Genomic DNA, 22,027 nt, shown 5'->3' on the forward strand with positions numbered 1-22,027 from the left:
GGCTTGGGCAGATACTAGGAACAGGACAAAGGCTCGGGTCAGACTCTCTTCTGTTAGCAGTTCTGGTAAGACAGAGAGTCGGTGGGTATTGACATCATGGGCTCAAATGAGGCCTCACTGAAATAGATAGACGTCACTTACCGAGATGTTCACTTTTACTACAAAATAATTATGAATCTGGCTAGGCACATTTCATAGGAACCATATTGAGAACTGGGCAGGTTTTATTTTTTAATGCTTATTTGCATTTTAAAAGTTGGAGAGTGAATTTTCTGTCATAGTTGCAACCATTCCTCTGCCAACATTGGCACAACACATCATACCAAACCCTGCGAAGGGGGCCAGCTGAGCCCACGTGCAGCGCTTTGCCTAGAAGCCGTGCCTCCTATAGAACTGAGCTCGGGCGAGAATGTCATTGACCAAGTCAGCCTCTATGTCCAAGGGGGTGGCAATGGCTTCAACTCCTGACTTAAAGGCCAAGATACCACCTGAAATGAAACACAGAGGTTCGGATTGAAATATTAACTTTCCGCAAGAATAAGATATAACCATTCCCAGGATGTCAGCCCTCCAGGCAAATCTTCCGAAGTAGGCAGTTCCAGGCCCTCCTTCTCCCTCCCTCCCCTCCTAAAAGGACGTGCTACCTCAAAAACCACTGGGGAAAACCCAAGTAGCTTTCCTTCTCTCTCTTTTTAAAATACTTTTATTTTTCTTGCTTAAAAAGTCTTATGTAGTTCAGGTCTACAAAACTAGATCCCCAGCAAATCTTCAGTCTGAGAATGCTCATTATATTCTCTCAGTCATTTAATAATCCACTCATTTATTCACTCATTTATTCATTCAATAAACATTTTTAAGCACCTACTATGTGCCAGGATTTGTGCCACACTGAGAACAGAGTGCACAATGCTACCCAGAGATAATCATTTCTTGGTTAGGTTATGTGTATAATAAGCATGTCTGTGCATATGTGTATTAAACCTAGAATCTTTAATAGTTATGTATGTGTTTAACATAAGTGTGCTCCACTCTTACGTCCAGAAAAAAAAGTCTCTGATGCCTGCCTTCAAGGACCTTGAAATAGAAGATAGAAACTGTTTATTCTAAATTAGGCCACCACGTGTTGAAGGCGAGAAGTACTGGTAGATACAGACCATGGGCTTATAGGAGATAGACTTAATAAGAATTGATATGGTTGGATGTGAAGAGAGAAGGAACCAGAGAGCCTCAGAAAACACTAGAGATGACTGGACATATGATGGTACCTTTCACAGAGACAGGAAATGTAGAAAAAAGAGCACATTTCTAGTGGAAGCTAGTGACTTAATTCCATCTGGGTCATGGTCTGTGATCAGCCAGGTACGGATCTCCACTTGGACATCTCATAGTACCTGAAGCCCTGGTGTTGCTGCGAAAGCTCACAGAGTAAAATTTTGTTCAAACAATTCAGAAATTGATTAATTCTTGCATCAGGAAAGAAGCCTACCAGAGCAAGGCAAGCATATTCTTTTAAACTACTGCATTCACTTGCAAGGCATCCCTCCACGGCTCGATAACCAGCGAGAGGTATAATCAGAACCCCAACATCTGGCAGGAGGGAAAGGAAAGCGGGGAAGGAAGACCGCTCAGTAACGCAGGGGCTCCGAGAGCATGTTCCACAGCTCCTCCCAGGCCACGCTGACCCAGTGGGCACGCTCCCCGGGAGGCCACCATACATTTGGTCTGCAGGGGTCTCACTCAGCTCTTTTAAACAAACCACCACGATCTGGCCTACCTTTGAGGTGTTGGTCCACACTCCACATGGGGAATTTTCTCTGGATTGCCTTAATTCTGTCTGTCAGAATCCCAACAGCCTGCAGAAGGTGCTCTTTGCTGTCCCAGGTGCCAACAGGGTAATACATTTTTTTATCAAGCTAGAAAATTCAAATAGCAGTGGCAGCATCTGAATGAAGAAACACGTTTTTCTGCTGTTCCTGATTTCTCCCTTTTATGCTCAAGTTTACTGGCCTTCCCTGTCCTTTCCCCCCACATAATCAACTCTGCAGCGCTTTCTTTCACAGAAACGAGAGTCAGAGAAAGAAAGTAAGATTTGGGAGGAGTGGATGTGGCCCAGTTTTAGTCAGCACTCTAATGGACACACATACATACATAAATAAATGGAAAAGTTGTTTCAAACCATTAGCTCCCAAAGTCTACATGTTTTCAGTCAAAATACAAATTTGTTTCTAACTGGGAGGCTAGAAGTCTGGGTTTCCACAGGCCATATAAAGTGGAACCTGGAAACAGGTATCCAGATCATTTGGATCTTCTTCCAATTTGTCTAAAGAACAAGTTGGGCCCCAGCCGGTTTGGCTCAGTGTATAGAGCATCAGCCTGCAAACTAAAGGGTCCCAGGTTCATTCCGGTCAAGAGCACATGCCCAGGTTGCTGGCTCAATCCCCAGTAGGGGGTGTGCAGGAGGCAGCTGATCAATGATTCTCTCTCATCATTGATGTTTCTATCTTTCCCTCTCTCTTCCTATCTGAAATCAATAAAAATATATTTAAAAAAAAGAAAGAAAGAGGGAACAAGTTGGGTTACGTGGGGATTAATAATAGTGTTTTGATCCACATGGATGAAATTGACTACTTCATGAACCCCAGTATAAATGCCCTTTATAAGATTTTCTCAATGTAAGTACATTGTATATTATTTATTGCACATTGTAGTTATGATACTGATAGAATACTTTCTTATAGTTATCCAAGAACTGATAAATCTCAAATAAAATACCAAAGCTGCATTACAGGAATCACAGTACAAATTGTGCTAAAGTACCAGGGTGTTTTGAAGCCTGGAAATACTGCAAGCAGCTTGCAGTGTGGGTTGAGCTTCTGCAGGGAGGGATGAAGTGGGGCTAATCGAAAGTTGCCAGCTAAGTACCTGCATCAGGCCAAATTTCAGGCCCCTGTGGTCCCAGCCGTCCTGCAGGACAGCTCCGCCGTGGCTTTCTCTGGAGATGATGGCTGCAATGAGGGCGGGGTCCACGCAATGCCTCCGCCCAACTTCTTTGATCAGAGTCTGGTATGGCTTTAAGGCCCTCAAATCCATTTCAGCAAACATTTCAGAACCACGAATCCCTAAGTGGATGGAAAACAAATTGTTTCCTCTAATCCAGAAGAGAATCCTTTTCAGATAAGTTAGCCATAGCCCATGACTGCACCTCACAGCTTGGGATAGTCATTCTAAGACATGGTTTTTTCTTTGTGGTTTTTGTTTTGTTTTGTTATCCTCACTGGAGGATATTTTTCCCATTGATTTTTAGAGAGAGTGGGAGGGAAGGAAGGAAGTGGGGAAAGAAAGAGGAGGGAGGGAGAGAGAGAGGAGAAGAGAGGAATATCGGTGTGAGAAAGACACATTGACTGGTTGCCTCCCGCACACCCTGACTGTGGTGGGGTTCTAACCTGCACCCAGGTACATGCCCTTGACTGGGAGCTGAGCCGCCACTTTTTGGGATGCAGGCCGGTGGTCTAACCACTGAGAATACCGGCCAGGGCACTAGGACATGTTTTAACCTTTGATTCTATAAACACAGAAAGGTCCACCACCTCAGACAGATACCATGTCTGTTTTTCCCCCTCGTTTTTGTTTCCTGCCACACTGCTGCAGTGGGGAGATCCTTCGTCTAGAAGTCAGCCAACCTAAGGTTGAGTCTGGTTGGCCCTACTCAGCTCCAGGCCCTGCGGAAGTCTCCCCTTTGCTGAGCCTCGGTTTCTGGTCTGTAAATGGGGAAGGCAGGATTAGCTGGCCTAGTTGCTTCTAGCTCTGACCCTCTGGCACTGAGATAATAGGAAGAAGACTTTTGCAAGTTACAAAAGTGAAGACGTACAAAGAACAAGAGACTTGCTTACCATGTTCCTGCTCTAACAGGCAGCAACACAACAGCAAACAAAAAGGCAAAGCCAGAATTTAATATCTCATTGAGGCAATCATTTCAATACGTAGAAATAAACATCTGGACAAGTTTGGAAATAATGGGGGGAGGGCAAATAAGTAGTATGTTAGGTTGGTCAGAATTTTGTTTTCTTCTCATTTTTAATTTCAACATTAATACTATAATGATGATTATACTTTTTCAAAATGAAGCTATTTTTCTAAGAAAGAATCTGAAAATGATGAAAGGGGACAAGCCAAATGTTTGCTTTGCTTTTCACTTACCACAGTTAATCAACCTGGCTATATCACAGGCAGTCCCAGGAGTCTCCATGGTCATGATGTCGCCATAGCAGCCGCGATACAGGCGGGGGTGCAGGTAAGGGCTCACTGAGTGACTAAAAGTATAAGAGCCCCTGGAAGTGCCTGGAGAGGGGGGAGGGGGATGATAATTCACACAAGGCCTGTGAGAAAATATTGCTTGAGTTGCTATAATGAACACTATTAAACCTACGGAAAAGCTATAGACTTAGTTCTCCCCAAGGACCTGCTCAGGACCTAGAATAGCTCATCAGACAAAACAGAAGATTCCCCCTTCCCACTCTACTCCAACCTTAAAAAGTATAATACAACACAATTCTAAACATTGTGCAAGATCTCAAAACCATTTGGTGCAATCTAGATCAGACAGAATTGCTACTATATTTTAAGCTGGAACTTTGAGAGAAATTTTAAGGTACTTCTGACACAAATACTTATGTGGATGTAAGCACTGGGATTAACAATAGCCTTTGTTTAGTGAGAGAAGAAAAAAGGATACCATTAACTTAAAGTATTTATTTTTATATCATGTTGCTGAGAAGTTGAGTTTCTATCTAGATCTAATTGGAAATAAAATTTAACATACTATAAAAATGTAACTTAAATCTATTTTTACCTTTTTTTGTCATATGAAGTGAGTTTCCATCCAAGTCTATTTAGTTAGTTAGTTTTAAGTTTTGTTTATTTTTTAAAAACATTTTTGTTTTTTAATTTCAGTTGATATACTATATTATATTAGTTTCAGGTGTACAACATAGTGGTTAGACATTTATATAACGTACCACATGATCATCTGATAAATCTAGTACCCTTCTAGTTATTACAAGATTCTTTACTATATTCCCTGTGCTATACTTTACATCCTGGGACTGTTCAAATCTATTTACTAAAGGAGATAAAGAGCTTTTCTGTAAATTGAAAAGTTTATTCTAATAGTTCCTAGGATTATTGAGTTGTACCTTAAGGCTACAAATATTTGTTCTGGAAATTATATTTCTTAAAATGCTTGACATAAAAAAAACTGTGTTGTTTTAATTGGTGTTATAAATGTGTTTTCAATAGAGAAGTGGATTTTATCCATTCACCATAGGCCATTGGCCTAGTTCTGATAAACTTGACAGTATAGAGAGACTCTTAGAATTTGGCACACAAACAATGGAGCTCATCCTTACCGATATTTATTTTAAAAGGAAAACAAAGCAACTCTAAAGATTAAGTTTTTAAAACTCCTTAATTTTTTAAAAAGAAAAACTCATCAAAAGAAAAATACAGTCACAGTCTGCTCTCTCACATCTACACACAGGCAAGAAAGGAATCGTAAATGGACCCACAGTCTGACAGTGAGCTAGCAAGTAAACTCGGGACACTGAGAAAGCCTATCCTGCTCATGAAAGCAGCAGAACCAGCAAAGCCAATACGCCTCTCTGAGCAGTATGGGTTCTGCTGCGATACAGAGAACAGGAACCATCATCTCGGCTCTCCACACCACCCTCAGTGTAGCATCCTGTGCCTACAGTGTGTATGGGAAATATATGTGAGTGACTAAATGGATGAAGTCCTGACACCCATCACATGTACAATTGAGGTGTGGGGGCTGGGAGTGCAGACTGAAGTTTATCACCACCAAACCAGCACTGTAAGAAATGTTAAAGGGCTACTGTAATAATAATAAGATATACATATATATATATATATCCTATATAATAATAGAGAAACATGGTAATTAACCATAACTTCGCTACCCTTCCCATTGGCTAATCAGCGAGATATGCAAATTAACTGCCAACCAAGATGGGGGCCGGCAGCCAGGCAGCTTGAAGCGAACAGGAAGCTTGCTTGCTTCAGTGACGGAGGAAGCCAACGTTCCCTGCCTGCCGCTGCCGGCTTCTGAGCTTGCAATCTAAGAAACATTGTTACAATTATAGAAGCTAAAAAAAACCCAGAAACCTGCTTTCAGCCAGCCGGGCCTCAGAGCTGGAGTTGAAACAGTGTTTCGATTATAGAACCCAAACAAACCAGATACCTGCTGTCAGCAGCCAAGGTCTCAGAGCTGGAGCCGAGCCTCAGAGAGAAAGCCGGCTCTCAGTTCCAGTGACAGCCATAGAAGGTAAATAAATCCCAGAATAAAAAAGAAAAAAGAAAAAAAGGACAGATTGGGAGCTTCAGTTGCCCGCCAGCCTGAAAATGGCCCTCAGGCCCTCACCAAGATTGGCCAGGCACCCCAGTGGGGACCCCCACCCTGAAGAAGGTGTGACCAGCTGCAAACAGCCATCATCCCCTCACCCAGGCTGGCCAGGCACCCCAGTGGGGACCCCCACCCTGAAGAAGGTGTGACCAGCTGCAAACAGCCATCATCCCCTCACCCAGGCTGGCCAGACACCCAAGCGGAACCCCCACCCCGATCCAGGACACCCTTCAGGGCAAACCAGCCAGCCCCCACCCGTGCGCCAGGCCTCTATCCTATATAGTAAAAGGGTAATATGCCTCCCAGCCCTGGCATCAGCGGAGCAGCGAGGCCTCCTAGCACTGGGATCAGTGGAGCAGCGAGGCCTCACTGCCCCTGTGTCAAGCAGAGCTGCGAGGCCTCCCAGCACCGGGATCAGTGGAGCCGAGAGGCCTCCTGGCCCCTAGAGCAGCATGACAGGGGGCAGAGCCCAAACCCCCTGATCACCCTGCAGCTCTGTGTGTGACAGGGGAAGGCGCCCAAAGCCCCTGATCAGCCCTGCTCTGTGTGTGACAGGGTGTGGTGCCCCAACCTCCCCATCGGCCCTGCCCTGAGTGTGACAGGGGGGAGTGCCCCAACCCCCTGATCGGCCCTGCTCTGTGGGTGACAGGGGGCGGCGCCTCAAACCCCTGATGGGCCCTGCTCTGTGTGTGAGGGGGGCGGTGCCCCAACTCCCCTATCGGCCCTACTCTATGCGTGACAGGGGGGAGCTCCCAACCCCCTGATCAGCCCTGCTCTGTGGGCGACATGGGATGGGGCCACAACCTCCCTATCCGCCCTGCTCTGTTCATGACAGGGGAAGGCGCCCCAACCCCCTGATCAGCCCTGCTCTGTGTGTGACAGGGTGTGGCGCCCCAACCTCCCCATCAGCCCTGCCCTGAGTGTGACAGGGGGGAGTGCCCCAACCCCCTAATCGGCCCTGCTCTGAGTCCGACCAGGGGCTGCACCTAGGGATTGGGCCTGCCCTCTGCCACCTGGGAGCGGGCCTAAGCCAGCACGTCGTTATCTCCCAAGGGTTCCCAGACTGTGAGAGGGTACCCTCCCCTTGCCAGTGGACAAATTTTTGTGCACCGGGCCTCTAGTATATATATAAAGAGAGAGAGAAATATAGGCATAAAGAATAAAATATGGCAATAAATAAGTAGCTATTAGTAATAACCTTAAATGTAAATGGATTAAATGCTCTAATCAAAAGACATAGGGTGGCTGAATGGATAAGAAAACATGACTCAACTATATGCTATCTACAAGAGACCCACCTCAGAACAAAAGACACACAGGATGAGAGTGAAGGGATGGGAAAACATTTTTTTCCATGCAAATGGAAACGAAAAATAGCTGGAATAGCAAATTCATATCTGACAAAACAGACTTCAAAATGAAGGCCATCACAAGAGACAACAAAAGTCACTACAGAATATAACCCTGGTAAACATGTTTGCACACAATATAAGTACATAAAAAAACTTCTGGAGGTCTTTAAGGGAGAGATTGACAGCAATACAAGTCATAGTAGGGGACTTTACCACCCCACTGATGTCACTGGATAGGTCTTCCAGACAATAAACCAACAAGAAAACTGACTCAATGACACACTAAAGCAAATGAATTTAATTAACATTTACAGAACATTTCACCCCAAAGCTGCAGAATATACAATCTTCTCAAGTGCACATGGGTCATTCTCAAAGCTAGACCACATGTTAGTACATAAAACAAGTTTCTACAAGTTCAAGATTGAAATCAGATCAATCATCTTCTCGAATCACAATGGCATGAAATTAGAAATCAACTACAGTAAAAACACTCAAAAAACATTCAAACACATGTAGGCTAAATAGCATGTTATTAAATAATGAATAGGTTATGGATGAGATAAAGAAAGAAAGAAAAAAACTTCCTGGAAATAAATATACAATAACCCAAAATCTATGAGACACAGTGAAAGCAGTCATGAGAGGAAAGTTCATAGCACTACAGGTCTACCTGTAGAAAAATTTTGAATAAACTATCTAACCCTACAACTTAAAGAATTAGAAAGAGAACAACAAGAAAATCCCTGAGTAAGTAGAAGAAAGGAAATAATAAAGATCAGAGCAGAAATAAATGACAGAGACTGAAAAAACTATATGAAAGATCAATGAAGCCAAGAGCTGGTTCTTTGAAAAGATAAACAAGATTGATGAACCTCTAGCCAGACTCATTAAGAAACAAAGAAAGAAAAAAAAAGAAATAAAGAAAGAGGACCCAAATAAATAAAATCAGAAATGAAAGCCATGAAGTAACAGCTGACACCACAAAAATACAAATTGTAAGAAAATGATATGAATAACTAAATGCCAACAAGATGGACCATGTGGATGAAATGGACAAATTCCTAGAAAAATGCAATCTTCCAAAACTGAATCAGGAAGAATCAGAAAACCTGACTAGGCCAATAACAACTGAGGAAATAGAAGCAGTAATCAAAACTCTTCGAGCAAACAACAGCCCTGGTCTGGACAGTTTCACAGGGCAGTTTTACCAAATATTCAAAGAAGAACTAACACCTATCCTCCTCAAACTATTCAAAAACACCCAAGAGGAAGGAACACTTCCACGCTCTTTTTATGAGGCCAGCATTACCCTAATTCCAAAACCAGATAAAGACACTGCAAAGAAAGAGAATTACAGACTAATATCCCTGTGAACATAGATGCTAAAATCCTCAACAAAATATTAGCAAATTGGATCAAGCAATACAATAAAAAGATCATACACTGAGACCAAGTGGGATTTCTTTCTGGGATGAAAGGCTGGTAAAATACGCACAAATCAATAAATATGATATATCACATAAATGAACTGAAAGAAAAAAATCACATGATCATATCAATAGATGCAGAAAAAGCATTTGACAAAATCTAACACTTATCTTTGATAAAAACTTCAGCAAAGTGGGAATAGAGGGATCATACCTCAACATAATAAAGACCATATATGACAAACCTACAACCCACATCATACTCAATGGGCAAAAACTAAAGCCATTTTCCCTAAGAACAGGAACAAGGCAGGGATGTCTGCTTTCACCACTTATTAAACATAGTATTCAACATAGCCACAGTGATCAGAGAAGAAGGAAACATAAAAGGCATCCAAATTGAAAAGGAGGACGTAAAACACTCATTATTTGCAGATGACAGATATTGTACATAGAAAACTCTAAAAACTCCACCAAAAAAAACTACTAGATTTCATAAGTGAATTTGGCAATATAGCAGGATACAAAATCAACACCCAGAAATTGACAGCATTTTGTTCTTGTTGTTAATCCTCACCCAAGGATATTTTTCCCATTGACTTTTTGGAGAGAGTGGAAGGAAAGGGGAGAGACAGAGAGAGAAACATCAATGTGAGAGAGACACGTCAATTGGCTGCCTCCCCCACACACCCCAGCCAAGACCAGGAATGAGCCTGCAACCGAGGCATGTACCCCTGACCAGAAATGAACCTGGGACCCTTCAGTCCATGGGCTAATGCTCTATCCACTGAGCCAAACCGTCCAGGGATCAATGGCATTTTTATATGCCAATAGTGAATTCTTAGAAACTCAACAAACAATCCCATTTTCCATTGCAACAAAAAAATTAAGATACTTAGAAATAAACTTAACCAAGGAGCTAAAACACCTCTAATCAGAGAACTACAGGATGTTGAAAAAAGAGATAGAAGATATAAACAAGTGTATATACCATGTTCATGGATTGGTAGAAATAACATCAAAGCAATCTATAGATTCAATGCAATTCCTATTAAAATGCCAATGGCATATTTCACAGATTTAGAATAAATACTCCAAAAATTGATATGGAACAGAAAAAGACCTCAAGTAGCCACAGCAATCTTGAGAAAGAAGAACAAAGTTGGAGGGATCACAATACCAAATATCAATTTATACTACAAAGCCACTGTAATCAAAACAGCCTGGAACTGGCACAAGAACAGGCATATGTATCAATGGAACAGAACAAAGAACCCAGAAATTGACCCAAACCATTATGCTCAATTAATATTTGACAAAAGAGGTAAGGGCACACAATGAAGTCAAGACAGTCTCTTCAATAAATAGTATTGAGAAAATGGGACAGACACATGCAAAAAAATGAAACTAGACCATCAATTTATACCATACACAAGAATAAACTCAAAATGGATAAAAGGCTTAAATGTAAGTCATGAAATCATAAAACCATAAGCAGCAAAATCTCAGACATCTCTTGTAGCAATATGTTTGTGGATACATCTTCTAGGGCAGTGGTCAGCACACTGCGGCCCCTTGAGTGTGGCTCTTCCACAAAATACCACGTGCAGGCGCGCACTTACAGTGCAATTGAAACTTCGTGGCCACACTCAAGGGGCTAAAGAGCCGCATGTGGCTTGCGAGCCTCAGTTTGCCAACCACTGTTCTAGGGCAAGAAAAACAAAGGAGAAAATAAATAAATGGACTACATCAAAATAAAAAGCTTCTGCACAACAAAAGAAACCATCAACAAAATGACAAAGGAGCCCACTGTATGGGAGAACATATTTGTCAATGATACATCTGGTAAGGGGCAAATATCCAAAATATATTAGGAAGTCAACAACTTAACAAAAAGAAGACAAACAATCCAATTAAAAAATGGGCAAAGGACCTAAATAGACCCTTCTCCAAAGTGGACATACAGATGGCCAAGGGATATATGAAAAAATGCTCAAAGTCACTAATTATCAAAGAGATGCAAATTAAAATGACAAGGAGGTATCAACTCACACCTGTCAGAATGGTTAGCATCAACAAATGATAAGTGCTGGCAAGGATGTGGAAAAAAGTGAACCCTAATCCACTGCTGGTGGGAATGCAGACTGGTGCAGCCACTATGGAAAACAGTATGAAGTTTTCTCAAATAATGAAATATGGAACTGCCATTTGATCCAGTAATCCCACTTCTAGGAATATATCCCAAGAAATCTGAAACACCCATCAGAAAGAATGTATGCACCCCTACGTTCATAGCTATGCAATTTACAATAGCCAAGATCTGGAAACAGCCCAAATGCCCATCAGTTGATGAGTGGATAAAAAAAAGCTGTGGTACATTTACACCATGGAATACTATGCAGCTATAAAAAAGAAAGATCTCTTACCTTTGAGACAGCATGGAGGGACCTGGAGAGTATTATGCTAAGCCAGTCAGAGAAAGACAAGTATCACACAATCTCACTCATGTGGAATTTAATGAACAAAATAAACTGATGAACAAAATAGGTCCAAACACATAGAAACATGGAACAGACGGATAAATCCCAAAGGAAAGGCAGGGGTGGGTGGGTGGAGAGGATGAACCAAAGAATTTACATGCATATATGTATAACCCATGAACACAGACAATTGTGTGGTGAAGGCCTGGAGGATGGATGGGGTCAATGAGGAAAAAGAGGGGGACAGCTGTAATACTTTCAACAATAAAGATACATTTTTAAAAATGCATATCTTGGTCTGGTTGAAGGCTGAGATTTCATGACTTGCTTCCATCATGGCCCAAGACAACTCTCCAAACCAGACCATAGCAATTAATTGTAGGTGAAGCTGCATCCAATTCACAGAAGATCAATTGAAAATCCTCATCAAAGCTTTCAGCCAAAAACCTTACCCAGGACATGCTACCAAACCAAAGTATGTTTTGGAAATCAACGCTGAGGAGTCTAGAATCCAGATTTGAAGACAGAAGATGTAGACACCGAGTCCAGAAAATATAAAAACCCAAAGAGGACTTAGAAGCAAGCCAAGACCAAGATCACCCTGTGGAGACGTTTAAAAAGTGTCATACCAGTTACACTTCCTCCTGATTACACATCTTCATCATGGCATTTGCCAATGACCCTTTTCCTGAAATTGATTCCAGAGAGCAACTTGCTACGGAGATTAGGGTTCCAGAGTCAAGAGTCCAAATTTGGCTTAAAAATCAATGATCTAGATTCCATGTCCAGAAAAAATGAGAACCCAATGTGCCTGTAGAGTAAAAACAAGACCAGGAACAAGAGCTCTGACATGAGAGAGTTCAAGAGACAGAAACTGCACACAGTGGCACCAATCTCATTAGCAACTGTCTTATTTCTCTGAAGCCAGAACAAGATGGACCAAGATTTGATGTCAACAGCCTGGACTCCACATCTCTCTCACTCAGCCTGGGAACATACCCTTCAGCTTCTCCAGAAGCTGAGCCTCTGGAGATGGTGAACAGGACTTCAGGAGGCAGATACAAGGCACCACCACGCAGTCCTGCCGACAGCGCCTGCTCCAGAGTCCAGCAGGTGTCAAGGACCATGAAAATAAACTCACTCGTATTAGTTTTAAGTCATCTTAGTCCTGAGTGATTCAGGAAGAAATCGTAAAAGTCTTGTGATTATTGTGATTTAAAAGAAATATACATTTGCTCTTCATCAACAGAGCTCCTAAAGCCCTTGGAGTTTCCCGGGATGACAGCAATGAAGTGTTCCTTGTTATGTTTGGGGGAGGGGGGGAAGCCTATCTCAGGCTCCTCATAGTAGGTCTGTTGAGCCAGAATCTAGGTATAAGGACAAAGAACCTGCACTTAACCAGCATTCCCAGCAGGAATTTAGCCAGCACATGGAATCTAGATCTTTGATTTTTAAGCCAAATAAAAATCTGCATAGGGAAGTTTGGGAACCACTGCTTTAAGGTGATTGGAATATGACATTGGCCTTACACTACCTGTGCAGCATCGAAACCCCTTAGGCCAGTGGTTCTCAACCTTGGCTGCACATTAGAATCACCTGGGAATCTTTTTAAAATCCTGATTTCTGGGCCTCATCCTCTGGAAATTCTGTTTCTTTGTTACTAATGTTGTGGCCTCACCCCATAAGAAAGAAACAGAATTTCCAGAGGATGAGGCCCAGAAATCAGGATTTTAAAAAGATTCCCAGGTAATTCTAATGTGCAGCCAAAGTTGAGAACCACTGCCTTAGGCCCTTCTTAATTATACTGGAGTCACCTGTCAGTTAAACACAGCTGGTGTGGTAGCTCATAATTAGTCTACTGAGCTCTATAACTCTGCTCCCACCCGGCAATTAAAGGAGTAAAAATGTAGCCAAAGCCGGTTTGGCTCAGTGGATGGAGCGTCAGCCTGCAGACTGAGGGGTCCCAGGTTCGATTCCGGTCAAGGGCATGTACCTGGGTTGCGGGCGCATCCCCAGTGGGGAGTGTGTGGGAGGCAGCTGATCGATGTTTCTCTCTCATCGATGTTTCTGACTCTCTATCTCTCTCCCTTCCTCTCTGTAAAAAAATCAATAAAATATGTTTAAAAAAAAAAAAAGGAGTAAAAATGTAAAACTATGTTCCCTTCCCTTTGACCATAACTGGACATTGTCACTTCTCAGTAGCATCATTTTTTCCAAATTTAGAATTAAACATGAACATTTTTTGAGAATTAAACACTTTAGAAACACTTTCTTCTCAGTTTACTTTATTAATTAAAGGCAACTTGAACATTGTTTACAACAGCTTTTCATTTTTTTCAGGCAGAAGTTTCAATCTGTTCTTCTTCAAGGTCCCTTACCATCTCACCAGCCTACGGTTCAGCCTTCCCCACAGAAATCTCCTCTCTATCCTGGTTACACTGACCTGCTTACTGCATCCCAAGTACTTTTCCTGCATTTCTGCCTCTGTGACCTTACTAATGTCTTTCTTCCCATCCAGTGAGATCTTCTATTTAAACACCAAGCATTCTTCACCTATCACGACCCCCACCTAAAAAAAAAGTCTTTCTACTGGTAGTTTCAATATCCTGAGTAGATGTGAACTCTTCCCAGGTGAATTGTTTCTATAGAGGCTCATTTAATTCTTATTTCGTATTTAGCGCCTTGACCATTTTCTCTTCAGGTGCCTTGCCTCCCAAAGTACTGTCTGATAAATTCCCATTGATCTCACCGTCACCTGCTTGGCAAGCAGGATACACTTGTCATTGAAACAATAAGCAGTTGATTAATGGCCAGGCTGTCAGGGGAGAGCCCACCCCCCCACTGCAGGAAGGTACTGCCCTCAGGTTCACGACCGCGCTGGATGTTTTCCTGGACATCCTACAAACAGTGCTAAGTGTCTCTGATGACTTACTCACCAATGAGGGCAACGAGTCCCCCGAACAGGACAGAGGATAACATGGTGGTGAATCTTATCCTACAGCACCTGTTATGGTTTGAAAGAAAAACCTGGTTAATTTTAAAACTTGAAAGTTCCTCAAATAGAACTTCTTTGATTTTTTAATAGTTCAGTCATTCCTAATTCAATACCCCTTTTCCAGTTCCAAGTCGTCATTCTCATAGACTCCGTGTTATCACTCTTTTTCCTAAGCATCAACCCCCAACTCAACTTACTTCCATTTCACATTGACATGAGTCTGTGAACATCTTAATTACATGTGACCCACTCACACACTCCCATCTCATCTCCAGGCTTAGTCACACCGTAATTTTGTCCCCGTTCTGGTATCTCCTTAGAAAACAAGAGAAACCACTGAGAGAAGAATTAGAGATTATGACACAGGTTTGCTGTGCTCCATTTCTTTCTCTATCAACTCTACTCTTAGTTTTATTCAAAAGGCAGCTGACCCGAGAAGGCTGGCACTGACCTGGTTTAGTGCCAGCCGTCTTGGGTCAGCAGAGAAAATCTCCCCGCTCTGTTTGCCGTCTTCTGTATCCAACAGCAACCTGCACGTCAATCTTTTATAAAGCGGTGGCCTTTCTCCTGTAACATGGGCTTAACAATTCCAGAATCCATTCATCAGATCACTGAGCAACTGGCGCCAATCTGAGTGGACTTCAGTGTGGCTCGGCCGCCGTGAGGAACTTCTCAACACCAGCATGTACACTCACCTGCCTCTTCCTACCGTCATTCCGTACCACTGATCACTGGAGGTGCTTTATATATGGTTTAAAGCCCTCTCTTTAAACCACTGACCTCATTAAACCTGATTATAATAGTCCTTTGGACTTAGGTGACCCTTTTAATAAAAGGATTTCAAAGCTTTTGTTAACCACTATTAATTAAATAATCTAAAGAACCCCCAGGTTGTACTGGAAACATATATTTGGTGGATTGCTTTTGGGTACCTAAAATTGTGCTAGGCTAGCAACTTCTAAATTTGAGAACAAGAAACAGATAATTAGCCTAAAAAGATAAACAGGAAATGCTAGCAACTCTCATTCCTGGATTGGTTGTTTACTGGAAATGCTCAGCCTCCTGCTCTTCATTCTTCATTCCATCATTATATGATCCCCACACCAATATATCACATAATCTCCATATGTGAACTTGGCCCCTTGTCCCAATCTTACCTCCAACAAAGAGATCCAAGAGTGGCTAGCTCTTTGGAGATCAATACAAAGTCAGGAAGTAGCCTCATTCCCAAACTCTGAGGAAATGGGGAAACAGTATTTGGCCAGGGATGAAAATTTCTTCGAGGATGGAGTGTCTTTCTTCATGCTATGTCCAAAGGAAGAGCCGAAGCACACGGTGCAGCCCAGGGACAGGAAATGCAAGGAACGTTCTTGAAATAGGCAGAGCACATTTCCCATCGGGGAGGAAGGAGCGGGACCTGGCTCCTTCCACAAGCTGAGACATTTCTGAGACTACACCGTCCTCCCACACATCCACCAAGTGAAGAGAGGTCTGAGGGAGACTGAGCAGGGGACCGAGCAGGGGAAATAAAGACCCTGAGTCAAACAACTTTCCGGGCTCCCTGGCAACGAGTCAACCACCTCCCCTAGGAGAACATACCCTCACGAAGCGGCTCTCTGAACTGCCTCTATGCATTTCCTTCTGCCCTCCTGCCTTTCTCTAGAACAGATTGCCCTTTAATAAAGGGTTTTGAACGAGTCCAGCTGCTCCAAGGTAGCACTCAGGAACACATGCGCTTTCACCAGTGACAATGGCAACATCATATCGATGCTGTGCCCATGGCCCACCCCAGTCCAGGGTGAATTGGGCCACTTGTATGGGGCTCCCAGGACAATGAGAAAGTTCGAGAAAGGGAGAAGAAAGAGTGGAGGAAGAATTAATTAGGAAAATACTAGGCAGAGGCTGAGATGTCCCTAGGTGCCCCTAGAGAATAAAAGTAATAAGAGTACATTGAAAGTACTGTCGAGTGTGAAGATACTGTATTCCTCTGCTGTTGTCAGGCAGTGGGGTTATCTGAACGTTCTTTTGGTATAAAAGTCTTACTGTCCAGGCCCTCTGCCACTTAAATAATTGAATAATTGTTTTCAAACTGATGTAGATAATTAAGCTTTGCCCAAATTGTGAGAATACACACATTCCTATGGACATTATATTATTTAATCCTCCAACAAGCCGTTGAGGTAGCCATTATCCCTTATTTTAGAGACGAGGAAACCGAGACTCAGAGAAGTTCAGTAACTTGCCAAAGATGGCACTATCAGGACATGGCCAATCCGGACTTGAACCCAGGTCGGTAAGATCCCCCAATCCATGCCCCTTCACTATATCCAATAGAGCAGCAATTTGGACCAATGACTGCAGAGTAATTATTGCAACAGGTTCAAATCCATCCATTTTCACACAAAGCATTGACTGTTGTCTGAATAATTTCAGTCACACATACTTCCCAGCCATTCCAGGATTTGTAGGTGCTGTTGTGATTTTTAAACACAAATGAATATGAGCCAAGTGAGCCCACAGTGGCTTATTGTCCCTTTATATCTTTTCCACCAATAATAATGGTAGCTCACATGCATTGAAGGGTACAGTCAGCCTGGGGGGACAGTGATAATAGCCTGCGTCTGAACCCTGGTGTGTTGCACTCTAAAGCCTAACTCTCACCTACAATCTACTGACCCAGTAGATGGCTAAGTGTGGGCACTATCACATCAGCATCTCAGAAATTTGTTTACATCTATAAGGCATTTACTGAATGATTCTGTCTCCCCCCAGGAATACCAAGAGTGACTATGCATGTGAGTTTGTTGATGTTGCCAGGAGGGGCTTGAGGGGACCTTGTTACCTGCTATAATCTCCATCAGTCCCCCAAGTTCCCCAAATAAAAATACAGTCCATATAGCAAGAGATATGCTTGCTGTCCACATGAAACTCTATGACCAGTCCTCTGTGCCTCCTGCCGCCTCCAATCAGCTGTCTGCCTCTAAGTCTTTTAAATATAGCAATTGTCTGGCAGCCTCTGGCGCGTCATAATCCTTTTGTGATTCCTGGCCTTCGTGGTGAGGACCCATCATCCCTGACAACTAAAGAGCCTCAGCAAGAGACCTTCAGCCAAGATGTACGCAGCTTCCACAAACACAACGTGTCTGGGTCAGTCTCACCAAAACAGGTGTGGCAGGAAGAGCCTGGCCTGGAAGTCTGGAGACCCAGCTTGCAGTCTCAGAACTGCCACCGCCCAGCTGAGGGGCCCCGGGCAGGTCACCAGGCTGAGGCTCACTTCTCCACCCATAGAATTAAAAAGCTGGAGAGAGCAGACCACCTCTAAGGTCTCCTCTGGCTCCAACAATCTACTGAGGAGTCAAGCGTGTCCTGGGCCCAGACGAGGGAATAAATATGGGAAGTGGAACAGAGGGGCTTGAGTACAGATTGAGTCTGCATTACAGTTTTTACTGGTTTTTTTTTCATGGAAACTCGGATTGCATTTTACTTCTCATCAAAATCACAAATGCTGTGCAAATCATCCTGTAAATTTCCCTATGATTTCCCTCTCTTGCAGGTGGCAAATAGTAGAAGACCTGGCATTTAAGTTGGAGACTTGGGTTATCAATCATTTTAATACTGTCAACAACAATAAGAAAGAGGTGTTGTTTGCCTGGCCGGCGTGGCTTGGTGGTTGAGCCTCGACCTATGAACCAGGAGGTCATGGTTTGATTCCCCGTCAGGGCACATGCCCAGGCTGCGGACATGATCCCCAGTGTGGGGCGTGCAGGAGGCAGCCAATCAATAATTCTCTCATCATTGGTGTTTCTATCTCTCTCCCTCTCCCTTCCTCTCTGAAACCAGTAAAACTATCTTTTTTTTAAAAGAAAGAAGTGTTGTTTGCTTGCTTGTTCGTCTCAGACATAGTTACAGACTGGGTGAGTCATGGGAGATATGAGCATTGCCAATAAAAATGTTTAACTTGGCATGTGTCAAGGGTAGCCTCAAAATTTCCCCAAATAATGTAAATGGCTGGAAAATATAATAAATTGCAAATCAAGATTCCTTTTACATCACAATTGTCAGGAGACTCTCAGATCCAGGTTCTGGTTTCTGTTCTCATAGTTTGGGCTGAGTGTGGTCACACAGTCTAGGGGAGTCATTATTGTGCTCACTGCCTGTCACCGAACATGTCAGTGACAGACAGTTCATTTAATCTCTCTGAGCCTTGGTTTGCCTCGTCTGTAAGACGGAGATGATTATGATGCCTGTGACTTTGTTTTGACGATAAAGATAAATTATATGTGTAAAGGCGTATTATAAACTGCAAAGCCTCATACAGATGCCAGTTATTACTATAATGGGGTTGCACTTGGGTCCTGACAGCTTAGAGTCTTGCCGATTTATCTGCTTGTTTACTTATCCATGGGGCTCCAGGAAAAACAGTGAAGAGTTGACTTATAGGACAGGAAGTAACAAGTGGAGGCTCACTCCAGGCGGAAGGAGTGTGGCAGGACCAGAAGGGCTGTTGCTGGGACTCTGCGGCCTGCCTGTTGGGGCGAGAAAAGGGGCAACAACAGAAATAGCCACACGCAGCCCAAGCATCTCCTCACCGCTTAGAAACCCAGAGAGTGAGGGAGCTGCGGAAGAATTCATGGCCAGGCACTTTGGTAACAATGGCTAAGGGGAGGCAAAAGGGGAGCCCTTGCCCTAGCTGGTTTGGCTCGGTGGATAGAGTATCGGCCTGCGAACTGAAAGGTCCCAGGTTTTATTCCGGTCAAGGGTACATGCCAGGGTTGCGGGTTTGGTCCCCAGCAGGGGGTGTGCAGGAGGCATCTGATCCATGATTCTCTCTCATCATTGATGTTTCTCTCTCTCTCTCTCTCTCTCTCTCTCTCTCTCTCTCTCTCTCTCTTTCTCCCTCTCCCTCTCCCTCTCCCTCTCACTTCCTCTCTGAAATCAATAAAAATATATATTTTTTTAAAAAGGGTGGGGGAGCCCTTCCACAAAATTTCACTAGATAGTTTATTTCACCTCAAGATATTCCAATGCCTGGCTTGAACTGCTGAGTGCTTGTCTCGTCTTGGGTTTGGTCTATTATCTGGTGGGCAAATGCCAGAGCCTGCTGATGACACCTCATACAGTGATGACACTGGTCTTCCAGTGTCAAATATTTAACCAACGTGTCAGAAAAAGAAGGTATACGAATGGTGGGAAAGCTCATTAAAAGGTGCTGAGCATAATTAGACATAAGGGAAATACAAATTAAAACCACAGCGACATAGCACATCACACTCTCTAAGAAGGCTAAAATCAAAGCCTGGCTATATCAGATGTTGGTGAGAATATGAAGCAAATGGAACTTTCACATGTTCCTGGTTGCACTGTGAAATGGTATCATTGCTTTGGAGAACTGTTTAGCAGTTTCTTATCAAAGTAAACATGCAGCTATCTTGTGACCTAAAAATTCTATTCCTGGGTATTTATCCAAGAGAAATGGAAAAAAAAGGTATTTCCCAAAAGACTTGCACAAGAATGTTTATAGTAACTCAATTTATACATAGTGCCCAATATTGAAAACACTCCAAACACTCAGCAGCAGGGGAATGTGATAACAATTGTGGTATCCTATCTAATAAAAGAGAAACATGGTAATTAGCCATACGACCGCTACCCTTCCCATTGGCTAATCAGTGAGATATGCAAATTAATCACCAGCCAAGATGGTGGCTAATTTGCATATGTCGCCTCCAAGCCATGGACTGAGGCTTTAGGCCTGGGTAAGGGAGGAGCCAGCCAGCGATCGTTGAGCCAGCAATGGTTGATGGCGGCGATGGCGGGGAACCGGGGCGGAGCCAGCCAGCAATCCTTGATGTCGGCGGCAGCAGGGGTGCCCCGGCCCAGGCTTAACACCTCGGCCTGAGGCTTTAGGCCTGGGTCAGCGAGGAACCAGCCAGTGATCATTGATGGCACAGCAGTGGGAACCGGGGCGGAGCCAGCCAGTGATCTTAAGCCAGCGATCCTTGGTGGCTGCAGCGGCGGGGAGCTGGGGGTGCCCGGGCCCAGGCCTAAAACCTCAGCCAGAGGCTTTAGGCTTGGGCCAGGGAGGAGCCAGCTAGTGATCGTCAATGGCGGCAGCGGCGGCGGAGGCGGGGAGCTGGGGGTGCCCCGGCCTAGGCCTAAAACCTCAGCCTGAGGCTTTAGGCCTGGGTCAGGGAGGAGCCAGCCAGGGATCCTTGATGGTGATGGCGGCCGGAATCGGGGCGCAGCCAGCCAGCGATCCTTGATGGCCACGGTGGCTGGGAGCTGGGGGTGCCCTGGCCCAGGGCTAATGACTCGCCAGAGGCGTTAGGCCTGGGCAGGGGCCAAACCAGCAAGTGGCGTGAACTACAGAGGAAACACCTTTTCTGACTGCTGATTGGTTAAGCTCCCTGTATGCCACTGGTAATATTCTTAGTAACTTGGGTAATAAGAGTCCAAAAAGTGAACCAGGGGTGTTTTTTTTACCACACTCCTGGAGAAAAAAAAGGAAGATCTGCTGCTGGAGGATTAAGAAATGTCATATCCTGCCCTAGCCGGTTTGGCTCAGTGGATAATGCCTTGGCCTGCCCAAAGCAGATTCTGGGTTCAATTCTGACCAAGGGCATGTACCTAGGTTGCAGGTTCCTCCCTGGCTCCAGCCAAGGTCAGGGCTCATGCAGGAGGCAACCAATCAAACATCACTTTGATGTTTCTCTCTGTCTTTCCCTTTCTCTTCCACATTCTCTAAAAATCAATGGAAACATATCCCCAGGTGAGGATAAAGAAAGAAAGAAATGTCATATCCTATGAAAGACACTTCTTGAAAATGCCTAAAGAAAGTTGTCATTTTTTCATGGTAAAGGGACTGGAGTCTGTGTTGATGAAAACACCTTGGTGGCTGCGGTGACTGGCGGTGGCTGCAACAGTGCGGTGATGGGGCTGGTGCCTTCCCCTGATCAGCCTGGTCGACTCCCACAAAGGGAGGCAGACTGTGGCTTAGGCCCGCTCCCCAAGGGGAGCAGGGAGCAGGGAGTAGGACATCCCCTAGGGCTCCCAGTATGTGATAGGGGGCAAGCTGGGCTGAGGGAACTCCCTCCCCAGTGCACAAATTTTTGTGCACCAGGCCCCTAGTCTATATATATAAAAGCCTAAGTGACCGTCCGACCATCCGACCAGTAGCTATGACGTGCAATGACCACCAAGGGGCAGATGCTGCAACCGGTAGCTATGATGCGCACTGACCACCAGGGGGCAGATGCTCAATCCAGGAGCTGCTGAGCTTCGGTGACTTGGCAGCTGTGGTTCTCTGGTGACACACCCAGAACCAGAGAGGAGGCAGCCTGATTCCAGGGTGC

General features: G+C 44.0%; 1 protein-coding gene across 1 annotated transcript; it reads right to left on the reverse strand.

The window, feature by feature from the left end:
• Positions 1–369: 369 nt before the first annotated feature.
• LYG2 (lysozyme g2) lies at positions 370–17,570 on the reverse strand. Its single transcript, XM_070428544.1, has 6 exons — positions 17,518–17,570; positions 14,617–14,684; positions 4,198–4,338; positions 2,923–3,119; positions 1,775–1,913; positions 370–488 (listed from the first exon to the last, which is right to left on the reverse strand). Exons 1-6 carry the CDS (start codon positions 17,568–17,570, stop codon positions 370–372), a joined length of 717 nt encoding a protein of 238 aa, XP_070284645.1.
• Positions 17,571–22,027: the final 4,457 nt, after the last annotated feature.

Source organism: Myotis yumanensis, unplaced genomic scaffold (assembly GCF_028538775.1).
Source record: "Myotis yumanensis isolate MYYU_CA2020_CCGP unplaced genomic scaffold, mMyoYum1.0.hap1 SCAF_11, whole genome shotgun sequence".
Taxonomy (NCBI): Eukaryota; Metazoa; Chordata; class Mammalia; order Chiroptera; family Vespertilionidae; genus Myotis; species Myotis yumanensis.